At 39.2% G+C, this 25541-nt stretch overlaps 1 protein-coding gene across 2 annotated transcripts in view; it reads left to right on the forward strand.

Moving 5' to 3' along the window:
* The window catches only part of DOK6 (docking protein 6), a 475096-nt gene that overhangs the window by 171705 nt on the left and 277850 nt on the right, over nt 1-25541 (forward strand). For both annotated transcript variants that reach the window (XM_062201788.1, XM_062201789.1), the window contains exon 3: nt 10832-10946. In XM_062201788.1, coding sequence (XP_062057772.1) covers nt 10832-10946 — 115 coding nt within the window. The remainder of the gene's footprint in view (nt 1-10831; nt 10947-25541) is intronic.

The following is a 25541-nucleotide window of genomic DNA, read 5'->3' on the forward strand; positions in this document are numbered from 1 at the left end:
TGTTTATTGGAGTGGGCGTTTGGCTTAGAGGTTAATATTGAAGCACCTCGGTTTGAGTCCCAGCGTACTGCTGTTTTATATCCTTTGAGGCAGCAGGTGATACTCAATTACAAGGGTCCTTGTCGCTCACATGGAAGACCTGGATTGAGTTACCAACTCCCAGCATTGGTCTGATCCAGCCCAGCTGTTGCAGGCATTTGGGGAGTGACCCACATGAAATATTTTCTGACAATCTCTCTCTGTTTGAATAAAGAATTCATTTGTCAAGTTTGGAGGTAGAATCAAAGAAGAACATCCACAGTAGTCAGAAATGCTCTTAAATTTCTTTACAACTCTATGTCATGTGAGGTCTTATTTTCTTCATATGTGTAATTAAAACAATGTATTACAACAGGTTGAAACCAGATACAGACATGAGTTCCAAGTATCTTCTATTAAGCCAGACCTCAAGAGCTTTGCAAAGAAGTAAAGACACTGCCACTCTTCAAACACAGCTATTTGGGACATAACTTAATTTTTAAATGTTATTTGTGTTATCATGAAAATAATTTATTATTACTTTTCGGAGTGGGCATTGTGGCATAGTAAAGCCTCTGCCTGTGATGCCAACATCGCATATGGGCGCCATTTCATGTCTCAGCTGCTCTAATTCCAATCCAGCTCCCTGCTGATGGGCCTCGGAAAGCATCAGAGGATGGCCCAAGTGCGTGGGACTCTGCCACACATTGGGGAGACCCGGAAGGATCTCCTGGCTCCTGGTTTCAGCCTGGGTCAGCCCTGGTTGTTGTGATCATCTGGAGAGTGAACAAGTGGGTGGAAGATCTCTCTCTCTCTCTCTCTCTCTCTCTCTCTGTTTTCTCTCTGTTTCTGTAACTCTGAGTTTCAAATTAATAAATTATTATTTAAAAAGAAATAATTTATTATTACTTTTAAATAAACAATAATGTACATTTTCTAATATTTCCTATGGTAATCAATAACCAATATAAGCTACATGAATAATATTGGTGAGACAGTAAGGTTTGGCACTTGTCTGCTTTTTTACTTATTATTTAAAATCCAAATGCCATGCCTGCTAAGGGGCTGTAGAATCCATAAATTAAAATACAGGTCTTCCTCCTCACATTGCCTTCATCTTTCTTTTCCCATTATAGGGCTTGTCACTGTCCTTTTTAATCTTGTTCTCTCAAACTGAATTATGATGTTCTACAGAAAAAGGTTATGTTCTTCATCTTTGGCTTGTCTGTACTTAGAAATTGCTCTTTAAAATAAAAATCAAATAGCATCAGTTAGCAAGGTCATCATTTAGGTGTGTTTATATCTTTGAGTTAATTTTGCCACTTACAAGACTTCAGTATTTTAAATTGGTGATCATGACACATTGATCTGGACTTTAACACGTGAATTGTTTTTTAAGATGTATTTGTTTATTTGAAAATCAGAGTTAAGGCCGGCGCCATGGCTTAACAGGCTAATCCTCCACCTTGCAGCGCCGGTACACCGGGTTCTAGTCCCGGTTGGGGCGCCGGATTCTATCCCGGTTGCCCCTCTTCCAGGCCAGCTCTCTGCTATGGCCCGGGAAGGCAGTGGAGGATGGCCCAAGTCCTTGGGCCCTGCACCTGCATGGGAGACCAGGAGAAGTGCCTGGCTCCTGGCTTCGGATCAGCGGCCATTGGAGGATGAACCAACGGCAAAAAGGAAGACCTTTCTCTCTCACTATCCACTCTGCCTGTAAAAAAAAAAAAAAAGAAAGAAAAGAAAATCACAGTTATAAAGAGAGAAGGACAGAGAGGGAGAGCGAGAGCGAGAGAGAGAGAGAGAGAGAGAAATAGCTTCCATCTACTGGTTCACTCCCCAAATTACTGCAATGGCCAGGGCTGGTACAGATTGAAGCCAGGGACCAGGAGCTTCACCCACGTCTTCCACATGGGTGGTAGGGGTCCGGGTACTTGGGCCATTTTCCACTGTTTTCCTAGGCTTATTAACAGGGAGCTGGATCAGAAGTAGAGCGACTAGTACTTGAACCAGTGCCCATATGGGATGCTGGCATCACAAGCAGTGGCTTAACCCATTATGCCACAATGCTGGCCTCATCTTGAATTATTTTCAAGTCATTTTCCCTTCAAATCAATTCTGCTAGTTTTGTATTATTTAAAGTAATTTATTTTAATGCTCTTATTTAACTTTAATCTATACTTTGTGCTTTTATAATTATGTAAAAAGTCATTATTTTAGAAATGTTGCATTTTAAAGATGCAATAATTTATTATATTTATTATGGAAAGCCTCTAGGATTTTAAAGTCTTAGTAAATGTGGATAATTTATGTCACACTGACAGGTATTAGACTAATGAAACATTTCCATTTTAAAACATTTTAGAAATCATTTTAAAGCTTGTTGAGGAGTAGGCATTTAGCCTAGTGGCTTCGATGCCCACATCTCACATCATCGTGCCCGGTTCAGTTTCTAGTCATGGCTATGAAGCTTCCCGTAACATTTAGGCCCTGGGAGGCAACAGCAATTGCCCGAGTAATTGGGTTCCTAACACCCATGGGAGATCTGCATTGGGTTCCCACATTCAGGTTGTGACCTGGTCCAGCCCCAGCCATTGTAGGCATTTGGGAATTCAACCAGAGGACAGGAACATGGAATCTCTCTCTCTGTCTGTCTCTCTCCCTCTCCCTCTCTCTCCTCTCTTCCCCTCAACAAATAATTCTGAAAATGTCCTCATCTAAATAAATAGTTTGCTTCTGATTGCTAAATCCACATGACCTTGAAAATGAAAAACAAATGAGAACAGGAGATTCAGATATTTAGATAGTGACAAATTTTATCAATTCACATCATTTTTAAAGCAAAATTTTGCACTTCCCACACATTTTCCTGTGCTGCTTTGTCTTTAATTTCTCAGGGCACACACTGCAGTGGGCGGCATCACACTGCTGCGCACCAGCAAATGCCACCGTGCGTTATTCTGGAAGCCACCAGAATAACGTCTGCATGTCCAAGTGTGAATTCTACAGAGGCCCAGACTCTATTTGAACTACATCATTATGTCACATCCCCAAGGTACTGAAGTTAGACAATCCCTAGTGGTTCCTGCTACAATATCCATTTTGTATATGTTGTTACTTTGTGCTGGAAGAGAACACAGAAGTATCTACAATATCTGTTCTAAGTAAATGAAAATGTTTGACAAAGTCATTCAAGTAGGATCATAAATATTTTCATGATATTTGGTACAACTAGGTATTATATGTACCATGTAGCATTAAATTGCTTTTAAGTCCAGTTTTTTAAAGACTTTTTATTTTATTTATTTGAAAGGTAGAGTGTCAGAGAGATGAGGGAGGGAGAAAGAGAGAGAGAGAGAGAGAGAGAGAGAGAGAGAGAGAGATAGCACTTTCATCTGCTGGTCACTCTCCAAATAGTTGCAATGACCAGGGCTGGGCCAGGCCGAAGCCAGGAGCCAGGAGCTTCATCCGGGTCACCCACATGGGTGCAGAGACACAAGGACTCTGCTGCTTTCCCAGGAGCGTTAGCAGAGAGCTAATGTATTGGAAGTGGAGTGGCTGGGACTTGAACTGGTGTGCAATGGAATGCCAGCATTGCAAGCAGCAGCTTTACTTCGGATGCCCCAGTGCTGGTCCCATAGCCTACTTTTTCAAGTAAATTCTTACGTAACATATTCATTGCTTTTAGTCTCAAATTTTGTAAGATCCTTTTTTTAACAAAATTAATATGTGAAAATAATAAATACATCTTTTTAAAACATCAGTTTACTATATTGGGCTAAAGTTTGATTTAAATGTTAATCAGTTAATCATTTAAAATTCGAGTTAACTTTGATAACAGGCTTTAATGTGTTCAAAATATCAACATGTGAATAACAGTTCTAAAAGTTATCTTTCCTTGGGGTATAAGTCCTCAGGAATTGTAAGACATTTTTGTCTAATTTTTCTTTCCTGGAAAAGGCAATGAATATTTTAAATAGATGATACATAGGTGACAGAAAGAAGGTAGAAAAATAGATAGATAGAGAGATTATTGCCAGAGAGGAATACACACATTTACATAAAAGTATTTTTATATAAGAAGCAAACCTCTTTGTAGTTAAGTTAAAATCTTCATGTTACCTATTTTAATTTTAATAATAATTTTAAGTGAAATAATTACAAGTAAGGAGAAAAGCAAATATTAAAATTATTTTTCTTTTTAAAACTATTTATGTATTTGAGAAGCAAATAGAGAACAGGGGAGAGAAAGAGACAAACAGACATACTGGCTCTCATCTTCTGGTTCACTCATAAGCCTGCAGTGGCGGGAACTGGGCTAGGCTGAAGGCAGGAGCCAAGAACTTAATCCAGGTCTCCCACATGGTAGCAGGGACCCAGTTACTTGAGCCATTACCTAAGGTCTTCTAAGACATGCCTGAGCCAAAAGCTGGAGTCAGAAGCTGGGGCTGGGACTCAGAATTAGGCACTCTGTGCTGAGAATGTGGGCAGGTCAGTTTAAGTCCTAATCATAAACTCTTGCCCCTATACCTAACTTTTGAGAAATGTGATAGAAGTATAGTTTCTGTGTGACAGAGAATAAAAGGGCTCTTCAGTTCAGCCAAGACAGCAGCCCTAAGTAATTGGCTGGTTCTGTTATGAGGCTAGAAGTCTAGGCCACTAAAGATTTTTGAAAGCAATTTTTGATGATCAACATCAACCCCATAAAACCGTGTCCATTTATTTTACTTTGCAGATTTTATTTTACATGACATGGATACAATTTTTGGCCATGAGTTTACCATTTTTAACCACTTCTGTGTTCTCTTATCTTAATCAATATCAGAGGTCCCATCTTCAAAAACAAAGCAGAATCTGAATTTCAGACATTTATCTATCCCATCCTATTAACTCTAATACTTTTGTATGTACATGTTTGCAAATGAGTAACTGTAGTGTATTGTTTTGTGAATAAAAGTTTGGAGTGACAGAGTAAGTATATATTGCAACAAATTAAATATCTTAAAATTGAAAATTTGTTATTCCATTTACCAAATCATTAACTATCTAATTATAAGAATTGTTCAATGGGAATTCATGGAGAATGACAAAAATACAGCATGAGGGGAAAATTTAACATACCTTTTCCAATATTTGACATATTAAGGAGAAAAAATATAGAGAATATACCATTTTGCAAGCAATTTTATGGCTATTTATAATAACCAAAACCTCAGTGTTTACAATAATAATGAGATTATAAATGACATAAAACAACTAAAAGTGACTTCATACAGCTTAAAAATCTAAATCTTCCTTTCTAATCTTCTGTTTTTGGGTAATGTGACAAGGTATTCTGAAAACCTTTCTGTTGCAAAAAACCAGAGGCTTCATTCCATACTGAGGGAATGGGGAAGACAGTCTCCCACCCTGCCTGTGTACAGAGAGAGATCTGTCCTCTCAGGAGGAAGAGAACTCCAGCATTTCCCATTCTGTCCCCAAATACCTGCTTCTTAGAGCAAGTTTCATTCAAGTGCAGGTCTCCCTTCTGTTGGGCCCTCACTCAGGGGATTCAGCGGGGCACCACTGAAACCTTTGTCCGCTGCCCAGCTGCTAAGGCTCAAGTTCCACACTGGGAGAGGCAAGTCGGGAGGACCTGAGACTGAGGCACCCGCCCTCTCCCCAGTGCTCAACTCCCAAAGTCAGAAGCCTGCACATCATTGTCTGGAACCTCAGCCCCAGAGACTCGGCTTAGAGATTTTGCCCTGAGAGAATGAATCAGAACACAAAACATGGAGCTCTAAATCTTTGTCTGAATAAACTGAGTCCATATGCAACGATCTAGGAGAAAGATTAAGCCTTAGAGCACTAGCAAGAACCACGGAGGCTATGAGGCAGTCTTGGGAGGAAATGGCAGATTTGTTGGAAATGTGAGTTGCACCAGAGGTCAGCCACTTTGCTAGGGAGACCCTGGGAAAGAAACATCTGCATTCAGAAAAAGTCTCAAACAGTGACCTCATTACTATGACAGTAAAAGAGCCCAAATTGGATGGGATCATTTGTGTTGTAGCGGGTTAAGCCTCAGCCGGTGAGGTGGACATCCCATATGTGTGCCAGTTTGTGTACCAGCTGCTCCACTTCTGATCCAGTTCCCTGTCTATGCACCTGGCAAAGCAGCAGAGGATGCCCCAAGTGCTTGGGTCTCTGGCACCTATGTGGGAGACCCAGAAGAAGCTCCTGGCTCCTGTCTTTTGTCTGCCCCAGCCCAGGCCACTGTGGCCACTTGGGGAGTGAACCAGCTGATGGAAGAGCTAGTGCTCTCTTGAGCTCGCTCACTCTCTCTCTCTCTCTCTCTCTGTCTCTCTCTTCCTCTGAAACATCACCTTTCAAATAAATAAAATAAATCATTTCTTTAAAAGCATAACAATCAGCCTGCAGGTGGAGGAGCTCAACAGTTGGGTGTGGTCATGGAGAGAGGAAAACCTAACCTCTGTCATCTCACTTCCAGAAAGCTCCATGAACTCCAAGTTGGATAAATGCAAAGTGATGCCCAGCTACAGAACAGGAAATTAGCTGAAAGTAAGAGAGAAATAGGATAGTTTCACAGCAGCAGAAGAAAAATCACTCTTCACATGCAAAAAAACACTACGAAGATTAAAATCTGATGTCTCATCAGAAATACTAGAGACCAGAGGAAGTGGAAAATTTATTGAAAATTCTTAAAGAATAAAAAGCCAACCAGAAATCTTATTGCCAGCAAAGCTATTTCTCAAAATAAAAGGTGAGGTAAAGACTTCTCCAAACAGGGAAAGCAGAGGGAGGCTGGGGCTAACAGAGTTGTCTTACAAGAGATACTACAGAAAGAACATGATCCTAGTCAAGCCAAAAAAGCAAAGAACAGCAGTAAAGTTAATTTTGACATTATCAAAGTGAGTATAAATGCGTACTTCTTCCTTTAACTGATTTTAAAGTCAGCTGCATAATAATTTGTGTTTAATATACTATTGGGTTTATAGCATCTAGAACTCAAATAGATTTACCAATAACAGCACAAAAGTGGGCAAGGCAAAACTGTATCAGGCTAAGGAAATAACTGGAGATAGTAGCTCAAATCCTTAGGAACAACCAGAGAGTCCAGAAATTAAAAATAAATGGCTAGGCCGGCACCATGGCTCACTAGACTAATCCTCCACCTGCGGCACCAGCACCCCAGGTTCTAGTCCCAGTCAGGGCGCCAGATTCTGTCCTGGTTGCTCCTCTTCCAGTCCAACTCTCTGCTGTGGCCCCGGAGTGCAGTGGAGAATGGCCCAGGTCCTTGGGCCCTGCACCCGCATGGGAGACCAGGAGAAAGCACCTGGCTCCTGGCTTCGGATCAGCGCAGCACGCTGGCCGCAACACACCGGCCATAGCAGCCACTTAGGGGGTGAACCAACGGAAAAAGGAAGACCTTTCTCTCTGCCTTTCTCTCTCTCACTGTCTAACTCTGCCTGTCAAAAATAAAAAAATAAATGAATGGCTAATATAAGAAACACAATAAACATTTACTAGCTCTCCTTTCTTTCTCTGAGTTTCTTATATACAATAATATTATTTAATAATTATATCAGGATGAGTGTTTGGCCTAGTCCAGTTCCCACATCAGATTGCCTGGTTTCAATGCCCAAATCAAGCCACTGACCCAAGCTTCCTGCTGATACAGACACTGTGTCAGGTAGTTTGGTTTTGTCATCCACATGAGAAATTTGGATTTAGTTCCTTGTTCTATTGCTTCTCGGCCTTTTGGCTAAGATCAAGTGTGGCCCCAGCCATTGTGGTCACTGGCTAGTGAACCAATGAACTGGAGATCTTTCTCTACCATTCTCTTTCTCTCTCTTTGTCTGCCTCTCAAATGAATTAATTAAAAATTTAAAAAATACTGTTATAACATTTATATATGCACAAACAAAAATGACAAAAGAGTTTAAGAGCTATGTAAAAATGACATTTCAGTATCTATTATATTTAAATCAGTGTCTTCAACCTGAAGTTGATTCTATTAAAATGTTTATGATAAGCTCTGGAATGATCACTAAGGAATACAGTCAGTTCTTACTATTCATGGTGGTTATGCTCTATAAAATCTTGGCAAACACTGAATTAGCAAATAATAAATTAATGCCCTTGAGAGAGATACAGGTTTAGGTTCCTGTCCACCTCTTAGTCACAGCAATTTAGTCAATTGATTAATTCCTAGTTTTGTTTTGTATGTATTGTGTGTTTCTGTTTCAAGATATCTGATTTAATATATTTTGTTGATTTATTAACATTGCACTTGAGATAAGCCACATTATAACTCATGCTAATTAAGGCTGATCTAACATGATTTATTTTATTTTTACTTGAAAGGTAGAGAGAAGAGTTACAAAGACAGACAGACAGGCCAACAGACTCTACTTCCATACTCTATTTCACTCCCCAGATGACCACAATTGCTGGGCTGGGCTGAGCCGAGCCGAGCCAAAGCCAGGAGCTTGGAATTCAATCCTGGTTTTCCAAGTGGTGGAAGGGAACCGGCGATTTGATTCCTCACCTGCTGCCTCCGGGGTGCACATTAGCAGGAATCTGGAATCAGCAGACAGAGGCAGGTGCAATTCAAGCACTCCAACATGGATGCAGGTTCCCAACCATAAGATTAAATCAGGCCAATTGCTCATCCCTCTAGGAGGAGTATTGCAACCCCCTTGTATTTAGGAACACTGGACAGCACTTCAGCACTGCACATCAAAGACATTTTGAAAAGTGAACTCACCAACAAAAAAATCACAAAATGTGAAAAACATGACCCTAAGCAGAGCATGGAAAGGACACTGGTCCGTGGAAAGGACAACTGAAATAAGAAGACAAGAGATTCTCCCTGTTCACCTTCCACCAGTGACGCGAATGTCTGGAGACAGCATTCTTCACCTTTCTGCACATGTGCCTGCCAATGACTGAAAGAGTACCATAAGTATTGATTTGGGAGTTCTAAATGAATTTTAGCAAGTGGATCAATTTGCACACGTGGAAATCATGAATAATGAGCATTAAGTGTAATTAAAAAAAAAAAAAAAACTTGATGAGGTGTAGTTTTCCTTTGAGAAGAGGCTTTTACCAACTGTCTTTAGTCTCTATTCCGACACATACCCTTGCTTGTTTCCATTATAGCTTTAACTTGTTTTCCTTGCCTATGATTTTGGGTTTGTGTGCATTTTTATTAGAGGAGGTCACTATTTAAATCACATATTACAATGTTAAATATATATATATGTATATATATATATATAATTACTATATTCTTACCACATTAAACATGATTGAATCCTTAGTGAATATATGTAAATATGTGTATATATCAACAGAGACAGATTGTTGTAGACAGATGATAGATAGATAGATAGATAGATAGATGCAGTTGACCCTCTGAATCTGTAACTTTCACATCTTCAGATTCAACCAACACTGGAATGAAAATATCTGTAAAAAATCATACCTGTTCTGAACACATGGAGACTTTTTTCTTGCTATTATTCCCTAAACAATAGCATTTCCAATTTATTAGATGTTACTAGTAATCTAAAGATGATTGAAAGTACACAGGAAGATGTGCATTTTGTATTGTGCAAATTCTATACCTCTTAAATAAGACTTGAACATCTCCCTATTTGTGTGTCTGTGGGCCCCTGCCACCCACTGATGAGACCCAGATGGAGCTCCCGGCTCCTGGCTTTGGCCTGGCCAGCCATGGGCATTGCAGCCGTTTGGGTAATGAACCAGCAGATGAAGCTCTCCCTCTCTCTGTTTTTCTCTGTCTCTCCATCTCTCTCTGTAACTCTGCCTTTCAAAGAAATACCTTTATAAAAACAGCAAGTTTATCATAAGCTATCATAGGATCATATATATGATATCATAGGATGCCAAACAAGAGCAGATTAATGGCCTGCTTATTATATTCCTGTTAATCCTTCCTGCTTTCTGCTAACAACATTGATCTATAAATAATAAATATCATATATGAGAAACAAAACCAAAATTTTGCATGCTGGGAAATGAGTTAGAAAAAAACCTCATACACTACTATTGCAATGTTGTATTTGCAAATCAGTTGAGGAAATAAACATTTGCCCATTTCTGTTGACTATGAGAAACAATAAAAGGTACATACATTATAGTGGAAGAACTTGTAACAATAAAGAGATAACAAGCTACAATATGTAAGTTGCCTAAATATTTATTAATTGTCAAATGAGTAAAGCACTGTTAATGTGATTCCTTGAGTCATGCATGGACTTTGGTGGGAAACCTGACAGTTGGGTCTGTGAGCGCTGATTGAGTTTTCTGGGGAGTAAGCCCATCACTTCTGTTTAATAACTCCAAACTTGGAGAATGAGCTTTCAGTAGACCACTGGTACCAGCTGCTTCATGGTTATAATCCTACCAGGAATAAGCGTGATACAGGGGAGTTAACAGAGAACGAGACACTCAGTCTAATTGAGAATCAACAGATAGTTAATTAGAATCTGCTCCGTAGCCATGACTGCTATTGTTTTTGGGGATACAATTTTAATAAAATAGAGTCTATGGATCTATCCTACTTAATTTTTACACTGTTTCAAAATGCAGCAAACAATATAATCTGCGGCCAAAACTGATAGTGTAATGGAAGATATTTTCTTTCCATCTTTATTGATTTCTACCAGAGTTAATTAGAAATGAGTACAAATATCAATTGGAAAGTGGCTTAAGACTGTGCTGATTTGTTGAAGCATCCAGTAGAGAGGCCATGGTATACACTAAGCAAATATTATTTTTTTCTTTTAAGGTAACTGAACTGCACAACATCAAAAATATAACCAGACTGCCTCGAGAGACAAAGAAGCATGCAGTGGCAATTATCTTTCATGATGAAACGTCTAAGACATTTGCCTGTGAGTCAGGTAAGCAATTATAGGCCCATCTACTGCTTGAGGAAATTGGGTTGCTTCTGACACAGTGGCCCAGATGGATCAACATCACTACTGAATGGGGTGGCATATGGTAATGAGGAGGTGCTGCAGAAGAAATTTAGCATATCAATTTCTACAGAATGTCTTTGGTGCTTGTTATTATCTGTCTGTGTCTGAGTTTTGCTCCCAGGTGGACAGAGGCCTCTGGAGGCTGCTGTAGCACCTTTGAGAATTCAGTCAGCAATACTTAGGAGATGTTGTTAGGGCTGAGTGTGTGAGTTGTGTTCTGAGTGTAGCTGTGATATTTACATGGTAGGGCAGTGTGCTGCCATGCAAAAGTGTGACAGAGCACAACTCAAGTCTCCAGACATCGCAACATAGGACTTTAAGTAATTGGTTGCTTTTGCATTTTCTCAGTACTACAAGTAAATACATTTCACAGTGAGTTTTAGCATCCAGTTCACAAGAACCCTGGTATTGTTGAGATGCGAGCAGCTTATAGTTGAAATTTGCAGTGTTTGTCTTTATGTTGGCATCTGTGCTATGTAGTGTATTGATTGCTTTTATCACTTTTTAAAGATTTTGGTCAATAAAGTTGTGCATTTATTTCATAATGGATGTTAGTAAAAAAGTACTAGGGGTTTAAAAGATGTTAATTTAGGCCGGCGCCGCGGCTCACTAGGCTAATCCTCCGCCTTGCAGCGCCGGCACACCGGGTTCTAGTCCCGGTCGGGGCACCGATCCTGTCCCGGTTGCCCCTCTTCCTGGCCAGCTCTCTGCTGTGGCCAGGGAGTGCAGTGGAGGATGGCCCAAGTCCTTGGGCCCTGCACCCCATGGGAGACCAGAAGAAGCACCTGGCTCCTGCCATCGGATCAGCGTGGTGCGCCGGCCGCAGCGGCCATTGGAGGGTGAACCAACGGCAAAGGAAGACCTTTCTCTCTGTCTCTCTCTCACTGTCCACTCTGCCTGTCAAAAAAAAAAAAAGATGTTAATTTAAATTATAGTGAAATCTTTTGAAGAAACTTTATTCAGCATTTCTAAAAAGAAAATATAACCTCTGGTTTTATAAATTGAAGAGCATAGTATAACTAGTATAATTTTTGTTATTCTAAAACTGATAATGTCACTTTGCCTAGCTAAAACTGCTTACATATCCTCACCTGTACTTATCTAAGGTTTTTCTACACTGAATTGGAATTTATCAGTCTTTTTCTTTCCTTGAATGCCTTTATCCACCAGTCTTTCTGGCACATCTCTGTTCACTTGCCATGCTTGACTTCTTCCTTTGTTTGAAATTGACTTTTGGGATCTCTGTTAAATATAAGAGTGGGAATAAGAGAGGGAGGAGATGTACAATTTGGGACATGCTCAATCAGACTTTCCCCAAATGGTGGAGTTAGAAATGTGCCAGGGGATTTCAATACCATCCCACCAAGGTGGCATGTACCAATGCCATCTCACTAGTCCAAGTGATCAATTTCAGTTCGCAATTGATCATACTGATAGGGCTAAGAGTCAAAGGGATCACATAAACAAGACTAATGTCTGCAAATACTAACTGCTAGAATAAAAAAGGGAGAGAACCATCCAACATGGGAAGCGGGATACATAGCAGACTCATAGAATGGCAGATGTCCTAAACAGCACTCTGGCCTCAGAATCAGCCATTCAGGCATTCAGATCCGGCTGAAAAGCCCAAGAGAGTATTTCATGCACCAAGACACTGTGGCAAAAAAAAAAAAAAAAAAAAAAACCAACCACCTAAATGAAAGATCTCCTCGAGTGAGATCCCAGAAGAAAGAATGGGCCATCAAAGAAGGAGGTACCTTTCTCTGAAGGGAGGAGAGAACTTCCACTTTGACTATGAGCTTGTCTAAATAAGGTTGAAGTTGGCAAACTCAAAAGGCCTCCATAGCCTTGGCAACTCATGACTAGAGCCTAGGGTGATTACTGACGCCATAAATAAGAGTGTCAAATTGTTAAGTGGACAACAGGAGTCACTGTGTACTTACTCCTCATGTGGGATCTCTGCCCTTAATGTGTTGTTCAATGTGAATTAATGCTATAACTAGTACTCAAACAGTATTTTACACTTTATGTTCTGTGTGGGTGCAAACTGATGAAACCTTTACTTAATATATACTAAATTGATCTTCTGTATATAAAGATAATTGAAAATGAATCTTGATGTGAATGGAATGGGAGAGGGAGTGGGAGATGGAAGGGTTGCGGGTGGGAGGGAAGTTATGGGGGGGAGGGGAAGCCATTGTAATCCATAAACTGTACTTTAGAAATTTATATTTACTAAATAAAAGTTTAAAAAAATTGACTTTTGGGAGTGCATAAAAATTTATTAATTGGTGATATAAATCCCCATTTTTAATTGAACCTATACCAACCTTGCTGACATAACTTATTATTATTCAAAATTACTTCTGTCTTCTTTTTCACTGTTTGAAAACTGTTGACCTACTTTATTTTCCCCCAGAGTTTTTAAATAATTATTCTTACCAAAACCAATATCAATCAAAAAATTGGTTTTTCGGAAAAGATAATTATTGTTACCATTTTGATTTTTAATTCTTCACTGTTGTTTTATGTTTTTGAAACTGATCTGAGAAATGGTGTAGATGTATAAGTAATAGTAGAGTCTGTTATTTCAGAAAATCTTATTTAGGTGTCTGGGAAAATATCAATTTAAAATTAATATTTGTTTAGAAACAATGTTTCAATATATCGTTTTTTCCAATCTGATGACATTTTTTTTACTTTTAACATCACAAACTTCTACATGCTCAAAATCCTTTCTTCCAGCTTTTTCTTTGATTTTTTATAAAACTTTATTATTTAGAAATGAAGTTATATACATAAAACAATTAAAATTAAACTTTGTACAAATATTAAAATATTATCTTCACACCCACTGCAATATACAGAATGCATACTTTACATATATATTTGTCAAGTGACCCATGCTGCCATCCCACACAGAGTCAATTATGCATGTATTGTTTTAAGCCATTATGAGTGTCCCATTATGAAAAGGATTCCACAGTGGTGTGATATCCTTCAGAAGCCAGGGCAGGTGCGGGAGCTGCCACTCAACCCATGTCCCTCTCTCCTCCCTGCTCAGTAATCTGGGTGCTTTGCCCCCACATCCTCTCCTGCTATGCTGGCTGCTTGACAGAGGGCTCAGTCCTGCTGCGCTGCTACTGGAAACCAAGGGTCACTTCCCAGAAAAGCTGAGACTGTCACCTTTCGCTTTCTGGGAAACCAGCTACTGCATCACCAAGCCCCGACATCTGCCAAGCAAAATATTCAGTAAACCCCTCCTTGGGGCCCCACTAAGGACTGTTCCCATGCCAATAGCAAGGAGACCCTGTGGGTCCCTCGGGATAAGTACTGGCCGTGCAGTGGTCCTTGGCCAGCATTCCTTGGAGAGGAACTGAATCTGACGCCACTTCCCATCCAGGCTCCTTTTGCCCTTGTTGGGGGGAGGGCAAGGATGTAGAAAAGTTTCCAGCAAATTCCATTCTCTATACAACAACGTTCCAGGAAACAGGCCACACTGTGGTGTGGAAGTGAGTGGTTGAGCTGGGATGGGGATGGGTAGGGAGAAGGCCAGGTGCCACCTGCCCCTGTGCCATCATCCATGAAGCAGAAGGAGGACGCCTTTGTCTGGCCGGAGGCTCCTCCACACAACTTCCAAGCTGGGGATGGGAGGAGGAGGGCAAGGTGAATGAGAAAGGCCTTTTTGTTTATGCTCTGTTTGCAAATGGAGTGCTTGTCAGACATACACTGGAGTGCTTTAGAAACCAGACTCACCAAGTGGCCAGGACATGGCTTATGCTACAGTTCCCACCCAGTGAGTCAGGAACACAGCGTACAAAGCACAGACGTGGCAAAAGACAGAACCCACCTGCTAGACTCAGACATGGAATGACAGAAATTCTAAGTGATTTTCCTCAGATGCTGGCCCTTGAAAATCACTAGAATACGACTGCACATCACCAGAATATAGAACCCACACTGAGTCAGCTCAAGCATGCAAAGAAAAAAAAAAATCCTTGTATAGAAGTCCTTGGTGCTGCCCATTTCTTTTGGGCCAGGCTTCTGTTTCCTCTGCAGGTGAGCCCAGGAAGGCATGGCAGCTGTCGGTTTCTCCCACCTGCTCCAGGCTCCTGAGGTGGCCTCCTTCAAAAATACACTATTATCATTTCTGTAATCATCCTGTTGTACAGGAGATCGCTGCAGCTTCCTACTCCCATCTAAGTGTGATTCAGTGTCTGTTAGTTAAGCTTTCCCGTCCTCCTCTCCCCAGCCTCTGGTAACCAGCGTTAAGAGTCTCAACCTCTAAGGAATCTACTTTGTTAGTTTCCACATGTGAGTGAGACCGTACAATGCTTGTCTTCCTGTGCTGGACATGTCTCACTTTACATATTGATATCCAGTTCTGTTAGTCTTATTGCAAATGACATTATTTCATTCCTCTTTTTATAAAAAAGGATGATTATAATCTTGAATCTCATATTACAGCAGTAACACTGTCTAATGTAATTTTATGACCTTTCTGATTTAAGTTGTCATAATCTAGTATTCACTTAACTTCCAAAGAGTTTTCAGATTACCTGTAGTTGAGAATATTACAAAGCCTATGAGAATGAACCCATTAAATTTGTGTGTTGTAGGAAGTTGGGGAAAATATGCATAAGCAATTTTTTCTAAGTTTGTTCGCTGCTTTATAACACTTTCGTAGCTCATTTGTCCTGAGATTATGTGTCACAGGCCATAGGACAGGCCACAAGGTCTATCCCAATGGGTCAATGGAAAACAAAGTTTTTATTTATGTATGTATAATTAAAGACATTTTAATAGGCATTAAATAGATATTTTTAGACACTGGAGTTGAGCTTGTGTTCACCTCTTTCTAAGAATTCACTTCAGAGATGTTTGCCTCTGCTGACGTAGTAATTCGGAAACTCTCAAGCAGTGCGTGTAAGTGAGCGCTGCCTTGAAATTATAAGTGTGATTTGAGGACTGCTGACCTGTGCACAACAGAGGACCTTAGTGCGCAGAGAGTGAATGTGACACAGCCGAGACATCCCCAAAACCCTCAGTCCTGGTGCTGCATCACAGCACCCCCTCTGTGCAGATAGCTTAGCACAAACAGAACACACTCCTCACCAGGTCAGCCTCACAGGTGCATCTTTAAAATTTATAGGAAGGTCATACAAATTTAGAATTTTAAAATAGAATTCCCAAGTACACCTAGCATCAGATAATTTTTTCTAATAACAGGAATCAGGTCTGTTGAAGAAATGCCTCGTTCTAGCACTGGGACATGAAACACACAAGTTGAATTCAGGGTCCTGTAGTGGCAGAAAGTGAAGACGTACTCAGGGGAAAGGTTGTCAGGGGCACAAAGGCGCTTCCAGTGGGCAACACTGGATTTAGTTCAGGCAACAAAATAAAACAGTAAGTGATTACACCAACTTATTAAAACAAAAGCATGAGTGCATGATGATATAAAGATTGGTTGAATAAATAAATAAATGAGAGAGAATATACTAATCTCTCATGCAGAGAACTCTAAATAATGCATATAGATACTCTGCTCTCAAAAACGTGGGGCCCCATAGCTCCTCAGATGTGGGCTGTTCATAGTGACTTCCTTTCAAAGAGAATAGGATAGAAGTGGGTAGGGGAGGATAGAATGACCACAGTGGAGAAAACTGAAAGACAGGACTGCAGCCAAGTTACCAAGGTCAATATCCACAGTGACAAGTGGACAGAATCTGCTGTTCACATGGTATAATAAAAATGGCACTTTTACAAATGCGGTCTTCTTCCCAAAAGCCCACAGCCCCCATGGCATCATAAGAAAAACATCTAATTTCAGTTGAGGAGCGTTCTACCAAATACCTGACCAGTGTCCCTGAAAACTCTCAAGCTCATGAAAAACAAGGAAAGTCTGAGAAACTCACAGCCACGAGGAGACTAAGGAGATGATGAATGGATCCAGTGTGGTTCCCAATGGAATCCTGGACCAGAACAAAGGGCACCAGTAAAAACTGAGGCAGTATTAATAAATCATGTTTATTAATTAGTAAGAACATGCTAATATAACTTACTAATTTTGACTAATCCACCACATTAATGTAGGACGCTGATATTGGGGACATGGGCATGGGCTATGTGAGAACTCTGGATTATCTTTGAAATAAATCTTTAAAATGATACCAAAATAAGAAGTTTGTGTTTAAAAATTAAGGTGGGGAAGGGGTGGGCACGTTTGGCTAGTGTTTAAGATGCCCACGTACCACATCAACTACCTGTGTTTGATTCCCTTTTCCAGCTTCCTGCCAATGCATACCTCTGATAGGCAATGGTCATGGCTCAAGCAATTGGGTCACTGCCACCCACGTTGAAGACCTGGCTTTAGGTTCTGGCTCCCAGTCCAACTGCTGCAAGTGTGTAGAGAGTGAACCAGCAAATGGGAATTCTCTATATATCTCTGTCTGATTAAAAATTATTGTGTAAGTTACATTAAAAAAAAATCAGTGAACAAGTCTCAAGTATAATGGAAATGCAGTGCATTATAAAGGATATATTTAAAATTAATAAGCAAAGAATGAATCTTAGAATAACTGTTATCAAAAAGTTTATACTTTTACATTGGCTTACCTCTGTATGATTTCAGATTGATGAACTGATATGTATCACTTCTTAACAATAGACATCACAATACTAAAATCACTGCTACCATTCAGTGGGTTGATACAAAGTATCAGATACTTTTACAGTGTCAAAAGCACTTTTTCAGTGAAGAACCAGATTTGAAGTTGCAAGATGAGGGTCCTGTTATTCAAAACAAGAGATTTAGCCGAAGGTTGGAGAATGGGAACCCTCTTCAGGGTCACTCTAGAACAATGCTCTGTTGCCAGCTTTGACACAGTCGTCCTGATGCTGCTGAGGAACCCACCACACACCTGCCTGGCAATGGCAGTGGTCATAAGAGGGCGTCTTTCTCAGCAGATTCATACAGCAGAAAACTGACATCGATGCCCCTGAGCCCACTACTCTGCTTTCCTGACCTACAGGGAGTGCTCTCTAGACATTTGTTACTGGTGTGTGAATGGTGTGAAACCTGCAGTTGAAATACTGCTTCAATCATACCTCTGTCTCACAGCTGATGCTACCATGTTGGTCTCTCCCATAGAGTTTGTAGCCTAAAACGAGGAGGTCTATAGACAACTTTATTCACTTTTTGTTGAGTCAAAAATATGGAGCTGAGATGGATGTGTGAGTGAAGCATAGCTTTAGGGAAAATACTTCTGAAGTTAAATTGTTATACTGTTTTATTTTCAAGAGAAAAACATTTATAGAGAAATGGGACCATAATTGTATTTTAACTTAAAAAATTTCAAAATATAGGTATTAAATTCATCATTCAGAATGAAACTGAATTGAAACTGACAAGCAGTGATCTCACTAAATCAGAGTCAAATCTTTGAATATATGATTTAAGCTGAGTGCTGTCAGTTATTTTTAAGATAACCAGAGAATTTCCACATCTAGGACTTTGAATCTTTCCATTACAAGTGAAAAAAACGTTCATTTGAAATGCTTCTAATTAAAGAACTAGCATCAGTATAACCATAAAAGATAAAGTTCTATCAAATTTTAAAAGATTTCTTGAATGCAAAGAATCGACTTAAGACTGCTTCTTATCTTGCCTGGATTTTACACTCACAGTAGAAATCCACAAGTCTGAAATTTGAAGATTTTTAATGATGGTTTCATAGGACTTTTGAGAAATGAGGGGATCTTCATGAACAGAAAATGCTGTTAATTTTCAAAGAGAATTTCCTGATGATGTGGCTGAAGCTAAATCCAAATATAAAAATAGAAGAAAGCTCTTATTGTCATTTGTAACAAAGAATTTTCAAGTAGTTTAACTTAGTTAGCTGGAAGTATTTGCTTTTTAAAACCACTTTTCACGTGTAAATATAGCAATCTGCTTGAAGCTAGTAATTAAATTCTTTGAAAAATGGCATGCCTTTTTAATTGTCAACTTCATGTCACATCCTGATGGCAAAAAGAAGGAACTTGTAATTCACAAACAAGAAAGTTTATTATCTTTTCATGCAGTTTTTTTTTAAGGATAGCTGTGACTTCTCAGTAGTCCATTTCTGTTGATAAAACTTTATCTACTAGGAAAATGTTGTGTCAAGGAGACAATATACAGATTATTAAATACTCAAAGAAATTGCCAAGGAGTGATGAGAAACCCATATTTTAAAGTTTAAATATGTTATCTCAAAAAATATGAAAGGAAGGAAGGGAGAAAGGAAGGAAAGAAGAAAGGAAGAGGAAAGGAGGGAGGGGAGTACATTATATTCTTAGAATTGTAACTGAGCTACATTGACTCTGTTGTCTTTGTATTAAGATCACATTAACATGAGAATTGTGTTGTAGTAATTATCATGCATTTACTGTGACCCTGAGAATCTAATGTATTAGTAAATTCCTTTTAAAAATAGACTCTTACAGTGAAATAGAAAGTTAAGAAAAATTTACAAAACTTTAGCATATATCTTACTTTAAAAAAGACAAGAAATTCTGGTGAGGCTGTGAATAAATTGGAATCTTTGTACATTATTCTTGGGAATGTAAACTGTTGCTACTGCTGTGGAAAACAGTACAGAGGTTCTTCAAAAAAGCTACAAATAGAGCTCCCATATGATCCAGCAACCATCTTCTGAATATTTATTCAAAAGTACCTAACTTAGATTTTGAACAATACCTTCATCCCCATGCTTATTGCAGCACTGTTCACAGTAGGCACGATGTGGAAAGAACCAAAATGTCCATCACATGTGGTAGATGCATACAATGGAATATTAGCCAGTGTTAAAGAAGAAGGAAATTCTGCAATGTGCAGCAACATACAGTTTGACAACATCCTACTAAGAAAAATAAGCCAGTCATAAAAAGACAGATACTGCAAAGTCATGAATCAAAGGTGGAATGATGATTGTCAGGCTGAGAAGGGGAAATTAGGAGTTACTAACAGGTAAAGCTTCTGTTAAGCAAGACAAGCTCTAGAAGTCTGTGATAGATAGAATACTGCACCTGTAGTCAACAATGATGTATCCTCCATAACATTTGTTGAGATGATAGGTGCTGTGTTTAGTGTGCTTACCACAATAAAAAAAAAGCTTTTCTATAACTAGAAATGGAGTCATAATATTTATTTCCAGTGAATATGGAGCCAAAAATGTAAGACATGTAAAAATTGCTAGTGGAATGTGAATTATTTCAATTATTTTTTCAAGAAAACTGACAAGTCCTATTTAATGAGTATGCATACCCTTGGTTCAGTGAGCTCTCTGGGTATATGTCCCATATAAACATACATAATAGCACATGAGGATATAGAGTAAGGTACACTATGTATAAAGGCAAAAATCAGAGGTGAATGCCTATCAAGTGAATAACTGAACAAATTATGGTCTACTTTTATCATGCAATCTTATGTAGTCACCGGAAATAATTTTTAATAAATCTCAAGATTTATGTGAAGTTCAGTTCTTTCTACAAAATAACCAAGAGAATATATATATATATATATATATATATAGAGAGAGAGAGAGAGAGAGAGAGAGAGAGAGAGAAGAGTTTTAACAAGTATTACCTAGGATGAAGGGAGATGGAAAGTAAATTATGAGATCAATGGAAAAGGAAGATGGGGGGAAGAACAAGCGGAGAAGAAAAAATATAAGAAAATAAAATTAGCCGGCGCCGTGGCTCAACAGGCTAATACTCCGCCTTGTGGCGCCGGCTCACCAGGTTCTAGTCCCGGTTTGGGCACCGGATTCTGTCCTGGTTGCCTCTCTTCCAAGCCAGCTCTCTGCTATGGCCCGGGAGTGCAGTAGAGGATGGCCCAAGTGCTTGGGCCCTGCACCCCATGGGAGACCAGGAGAAGCACCTGGCTCCTGCCATCGGATCAGCACTGTGCGCCAGCCGCAGCACGCCAACCGCGGCAGCCATTGGAGGGTGAACCAACGGGAAAAGGAAGACCTTTCTCTCTGTCTCTCTCTCTCACTGTCCACTCTGCCTGTCAAAAAAAATAAAAAAATAAATAAAATTAATAGAACACCCAGTATATATTCTGTTTTATTTATATTTATGTGGAATTATGAATATGTGATTGTGTGCCTATGTGTTTTCCACTTTTTTGAGTAAGCCAGTCATCAGGAAGTACAAATTGAAGTCACAATGAGGTAAAATGTTTATTTTTAATAACAAAACCACCCAGTGCATATAAGTGCTTATGGGTTGCTGATCAGAATTAAGGGGAAACTGTAGGTTATACTCTGCTGATGAGAATGAAGAGTGGTGCAATCACTACAGACAGTTGTTTGGTTGCTTATGAAATTCAACATGCACCATACAACCCAGCAATTTCACTCTTGGTCATTCAGCCTCACTGTGGTATAATGGACAAATTGAATTTATATAATTTGTACAACTTGGTGTTTTGATGTACATATAACCAAGAAAATTAACATATCTGTCACCTCATGGATTTGTCATTTTCTTTTTGTTGTATGTGTTTGATAAGATCCTTCTTAGCAAATATATGCAAAAAACCTATGTTGACTCTAACCTGTGCAGAGTCTAAACATTTTAGAAATTAATTTGTTTTACATTCATGTTAAAACTTTAAACAGTACACAACAATTGTGTATTTGAACTTAAATAAATAGAGCCTACTGTGAAGTCTAGATGTTATACAATGACATTATAATAGAGACTATACATTCACACACACACACGTGCCCACACAAGGGTACTTGAAAAGGTTTGTGGAAAAAGGAATCAAAAGAAAAGTTTATTTCATGCAAAAATTGTTGAAATCCATGAACTCTTTGGCAACATATCATAGATGTGTGTGTTATGTGTTACTTCACCAGAAATACTTTCACTTGTTTTTTTTAAAGCATTCAGATTTACTTTCCAAGAAATCCTTTGAATTTTATGGATTTTTTATTTGAGGTTCATTATCTGCTTGAGAATCATGACAGGGTTCCTCATGTAACAGTTCCATTGTGGAAATAGAGCTGATTTAATAAAAGCCAGAATGTAAAATAACTAATGGCTTTTAATGTTAACCAGTTGTGTAGTCAAATAGGACTTTAAGTTGTTGCAGACACGATTTATGTGACCCAAATAGAACAGCTGGTATAAATCCAGGACAAAAGAGGAACTCAATTTTATTGCATCTAAGCCAAAGAAGGGTGTGGAAGTAGAAAAAATATTTATTAACTGCTGCCCGGAGCTATGTGGTCTCTGAGTAAATGTAGTACTTTGGTTTCGAGTGATGTCAGTGCAGCACTTTTACAAGTGGTGAATTACTTTGAACATAATGGGCAACACTTCTGTTTATTGGTTGTTCAATACAGAGTGCAACTTGGAGGAAGTTGGAACAAAGTGTATTTTAAGCTGTCTCAGTCGCTGTGGGATAGAATTGCTGATTGTAAGCATCTGCTTCTTATCTTTCCTGCTAAGAAATGTGGAAGAAATCATTAAAAACATAATGTAGTGGCCTTATGTGATCTGAAATATGTTGGGATTTTGAAGTGGATTCTTTAGAGGAAGTGCAATGCTAGTGTAGCAATGACAGCGCAATGAAATTTAGAATTTCTAATGCTCTTCACAGACTAACGTGGAAGAAAAATAACAAATTTTAAGTTGCACCCTATCATAAAAGATTAAGTTATCTTTATAAAATTTGGGCATGATTTTTTTATTTATTTTTTATTTCATAAATGTGAATTTACAAAGTACAACTTTTGTATTGTTGTGGCTCCCCCCCAACCTCCCTCCCTCCCGCGACCCTCCCCTCTCCCTCTCCCATCCCACCCTTTATCGAGTTTCATTTTCAATTACCTTCGTATACTGAAGATCAACTTAGTATATACTAAACAAGGATTTCAACAGGCTGCATTCACACAACCGCACAAGGTATAGGGTATTGTTCGATTAGTAGTGTTTTAAAGTTTCATAGTAAAACACATTAAGGACAGAGATCCTATGTGGGGAGCAAGTACCCAGTGACTCCCGTGTTGATTTAACAATTGGCACTCTTGTTTGTGACGTCAGCAATCACCCGAGACTCTTGCTGTTGTGAGCTGTCTAGGCTATGGAAGTCCCTTGAGTTCACTGACTCTGAACTTGTTTAGTCAAGGCTGTGTCACAGTGGAGGTTCCTTCCTCCCTTCAGAGAAAGGCGAAAATTTGGGCATGATTTTGTCACGTTGGTATGACAAAAAACAAGTCACAGAAATAATTTTCAGCAAAGTTGGATACAACTTGATTGCATTGCAGCGTCCAGGCTCTGATGTATAATGATGTCGGTGAAACAGCAACTTTAGTCCCTACCCAGGCACCGAAATCATAACCAAGTTTAACTGATTCAACATAGGATGAGTTTGCTTATTACAGCATTCCATGGAAAGGGTCTTGGATTTGTGACATTGAGAACAACAGAGAAATGAGTTTGCCTTGACAAGCAAATATATAGCTTGATGAGCAGTTGATTTACATGTATACAGCTGAGTGTAACAGGTAAAATACTGATGTATACTGGTTTGCTCACTCACTAAAGACTGTTAAATTCTAGAAATTAATGGCCTGAGAAAACAAATCTAGTACATAACCTCAAAATATTTTTCTTTCATCAACCATAATGGTTTACTTTAAAGTTTCACCTAGTGCTAATTTGTCTTCTTGCATCTCAACTTTGCAAACAGTAAAAGGAGCTATGACCAGTGTCAGTGCTGACCTCATCCCATCACACCCACCACGAGGCCCTCGGGCTGGACTGCCTCTGCTGGTCCTCCTGTCATCGCACACTGAAACCGAGCTCACCCACGTGCCCCTCTCTAAGCCAACCAAGTATATTGCCCCCAAAGTCAACCAGGCTCCAGAAAGTAATTTTAGAGCTATTATACATGTATGAATGTACAAGCCATTTTTTAAGTTTTATGAACAATTAAACACTTAGTGTCAGCTGGGAAACGGTTGATGTGAGGCATCATCATCATTCCTTATTTTGGTACATTAACAAAATGTACTTTCGCTCCATTTCCGGAATTTATATAGAGGATATTACCTTTGATGTGTCACTACAAAGTTTTACCATATGCTGCTGTTACACAGAATTGTGCTTTCCTATGAAATCAAGCCATCTATAATTGGGTGCCAGACTTTTAGAAACCTTCAAAGCAGAAAAATGGTTTTGACTATTTATATGCAGAAAAAAGCACCTTCATTTGAAGTGTTGAATGAGAATTTAAGAAATACTGACTATGCCTCTTAAAGTAGCAACCCATCTCAATACACTAAAAAGACTCCGTTAGTGTAAGTTTGTTGTTTAAACTTTCTAGGCAGTGTTTCAAGCAGTGACTATTAATAGTGCAATTGTCTTCAAGACTATGTGTATTTTTTGCCAACTTGTCCCTTATATATCCATATATCTGTAAAAAAATTAATCTGAAACAGCTAACAAAGAAGTCTTCAAACGAAGCGCTCTGTTAGCACAAAATAGTCATTTGATAAACAGAACTTGTATTGGGTTGAATTGTATTCCCCAGAATTACATGTTCAACTCCCAGGATCCATGAATGTGGCCTTATTCAGCAATAAGGTGCTTGCAGACAGAATCAAGTCAAAATGAGGTGATAGTCAATTAGTGTCAGCCCGAAGTGCAATGACTAGTATCCTTATATGAGAAAGGAGGGGGAGATTTGAATACAGAGACACTCAGGAGAGCTGGAAAGGGGAAAGCCATTTGGGATGGGGAAGATTCAGCTAAAGCCAAAGAATACCGCGCATGGCCTCCACCCAGAGCTCCCACAGCCTTCAGAGGAACCAGCCCAGCCGCCTCCTGGACTTAGCACCTCCAGCCTATGGAGCTCTGCAGGAATGACTTCTGTTGCTCTGAACCACCAATTTGCAGTCATTTGTTACAGTAACCCTGGGAAACTAATACAGGGCTCTTTCTACTCCACCTTTTTAAAAAATTGCATTTGTAGAGGTCGTTAAATGAGTTCCAACAGAAAAAGGCACAGAAGAAATTACAGAATTCCTCCATTTTAAAGCAGTGGTTTTGGGAATGGGGGCAGGAGAATGGAAATAGCTAAAAGGGGTCAAGAGCTTGAATTTTGTTTTGAACACAGATGGAGCAAATTAAGATTCTTTCTTCTTAAATAAAAATGACCCCTTTTTTTGATTACCAAATTATACAGACTTTCTGTCTCCAAAAATACAGCTAATTCTATGCACTAAAAAATCATGCAATTTCACATACCTAAAATCAAGTCCCAAGTAAAATGCAATAAACATTTAATTAAATACATAGATCAGCTAAGACAAAAGAAAAGAGGTGTCACAAGAATCTAAATGAAGAGAAAACCTTCAAGGGAGTGAACTGGCAGGGGAAGCTGAGGCTTCTCTCCGTAATGACCCTGGAGTAGGGTGTATTTACCCACTGCAACTACAGAACAGCAGACGTGGCTTC

Source organism: Lepus europaeus, chromosome 9, assembly GCF_033115175.1.
Source record: "Lepus europaeus isolate LE1 chromosome 9, mLepTim1.pri, whole genome shotgun sequence".
Classification (NCBI taxonomy): domain Eukaryota; kingdom Metazoa; phylum Chordata; class Mammalia; order Lagomorpha; family Leporidae; genus Lepus; species Lepus europaeus.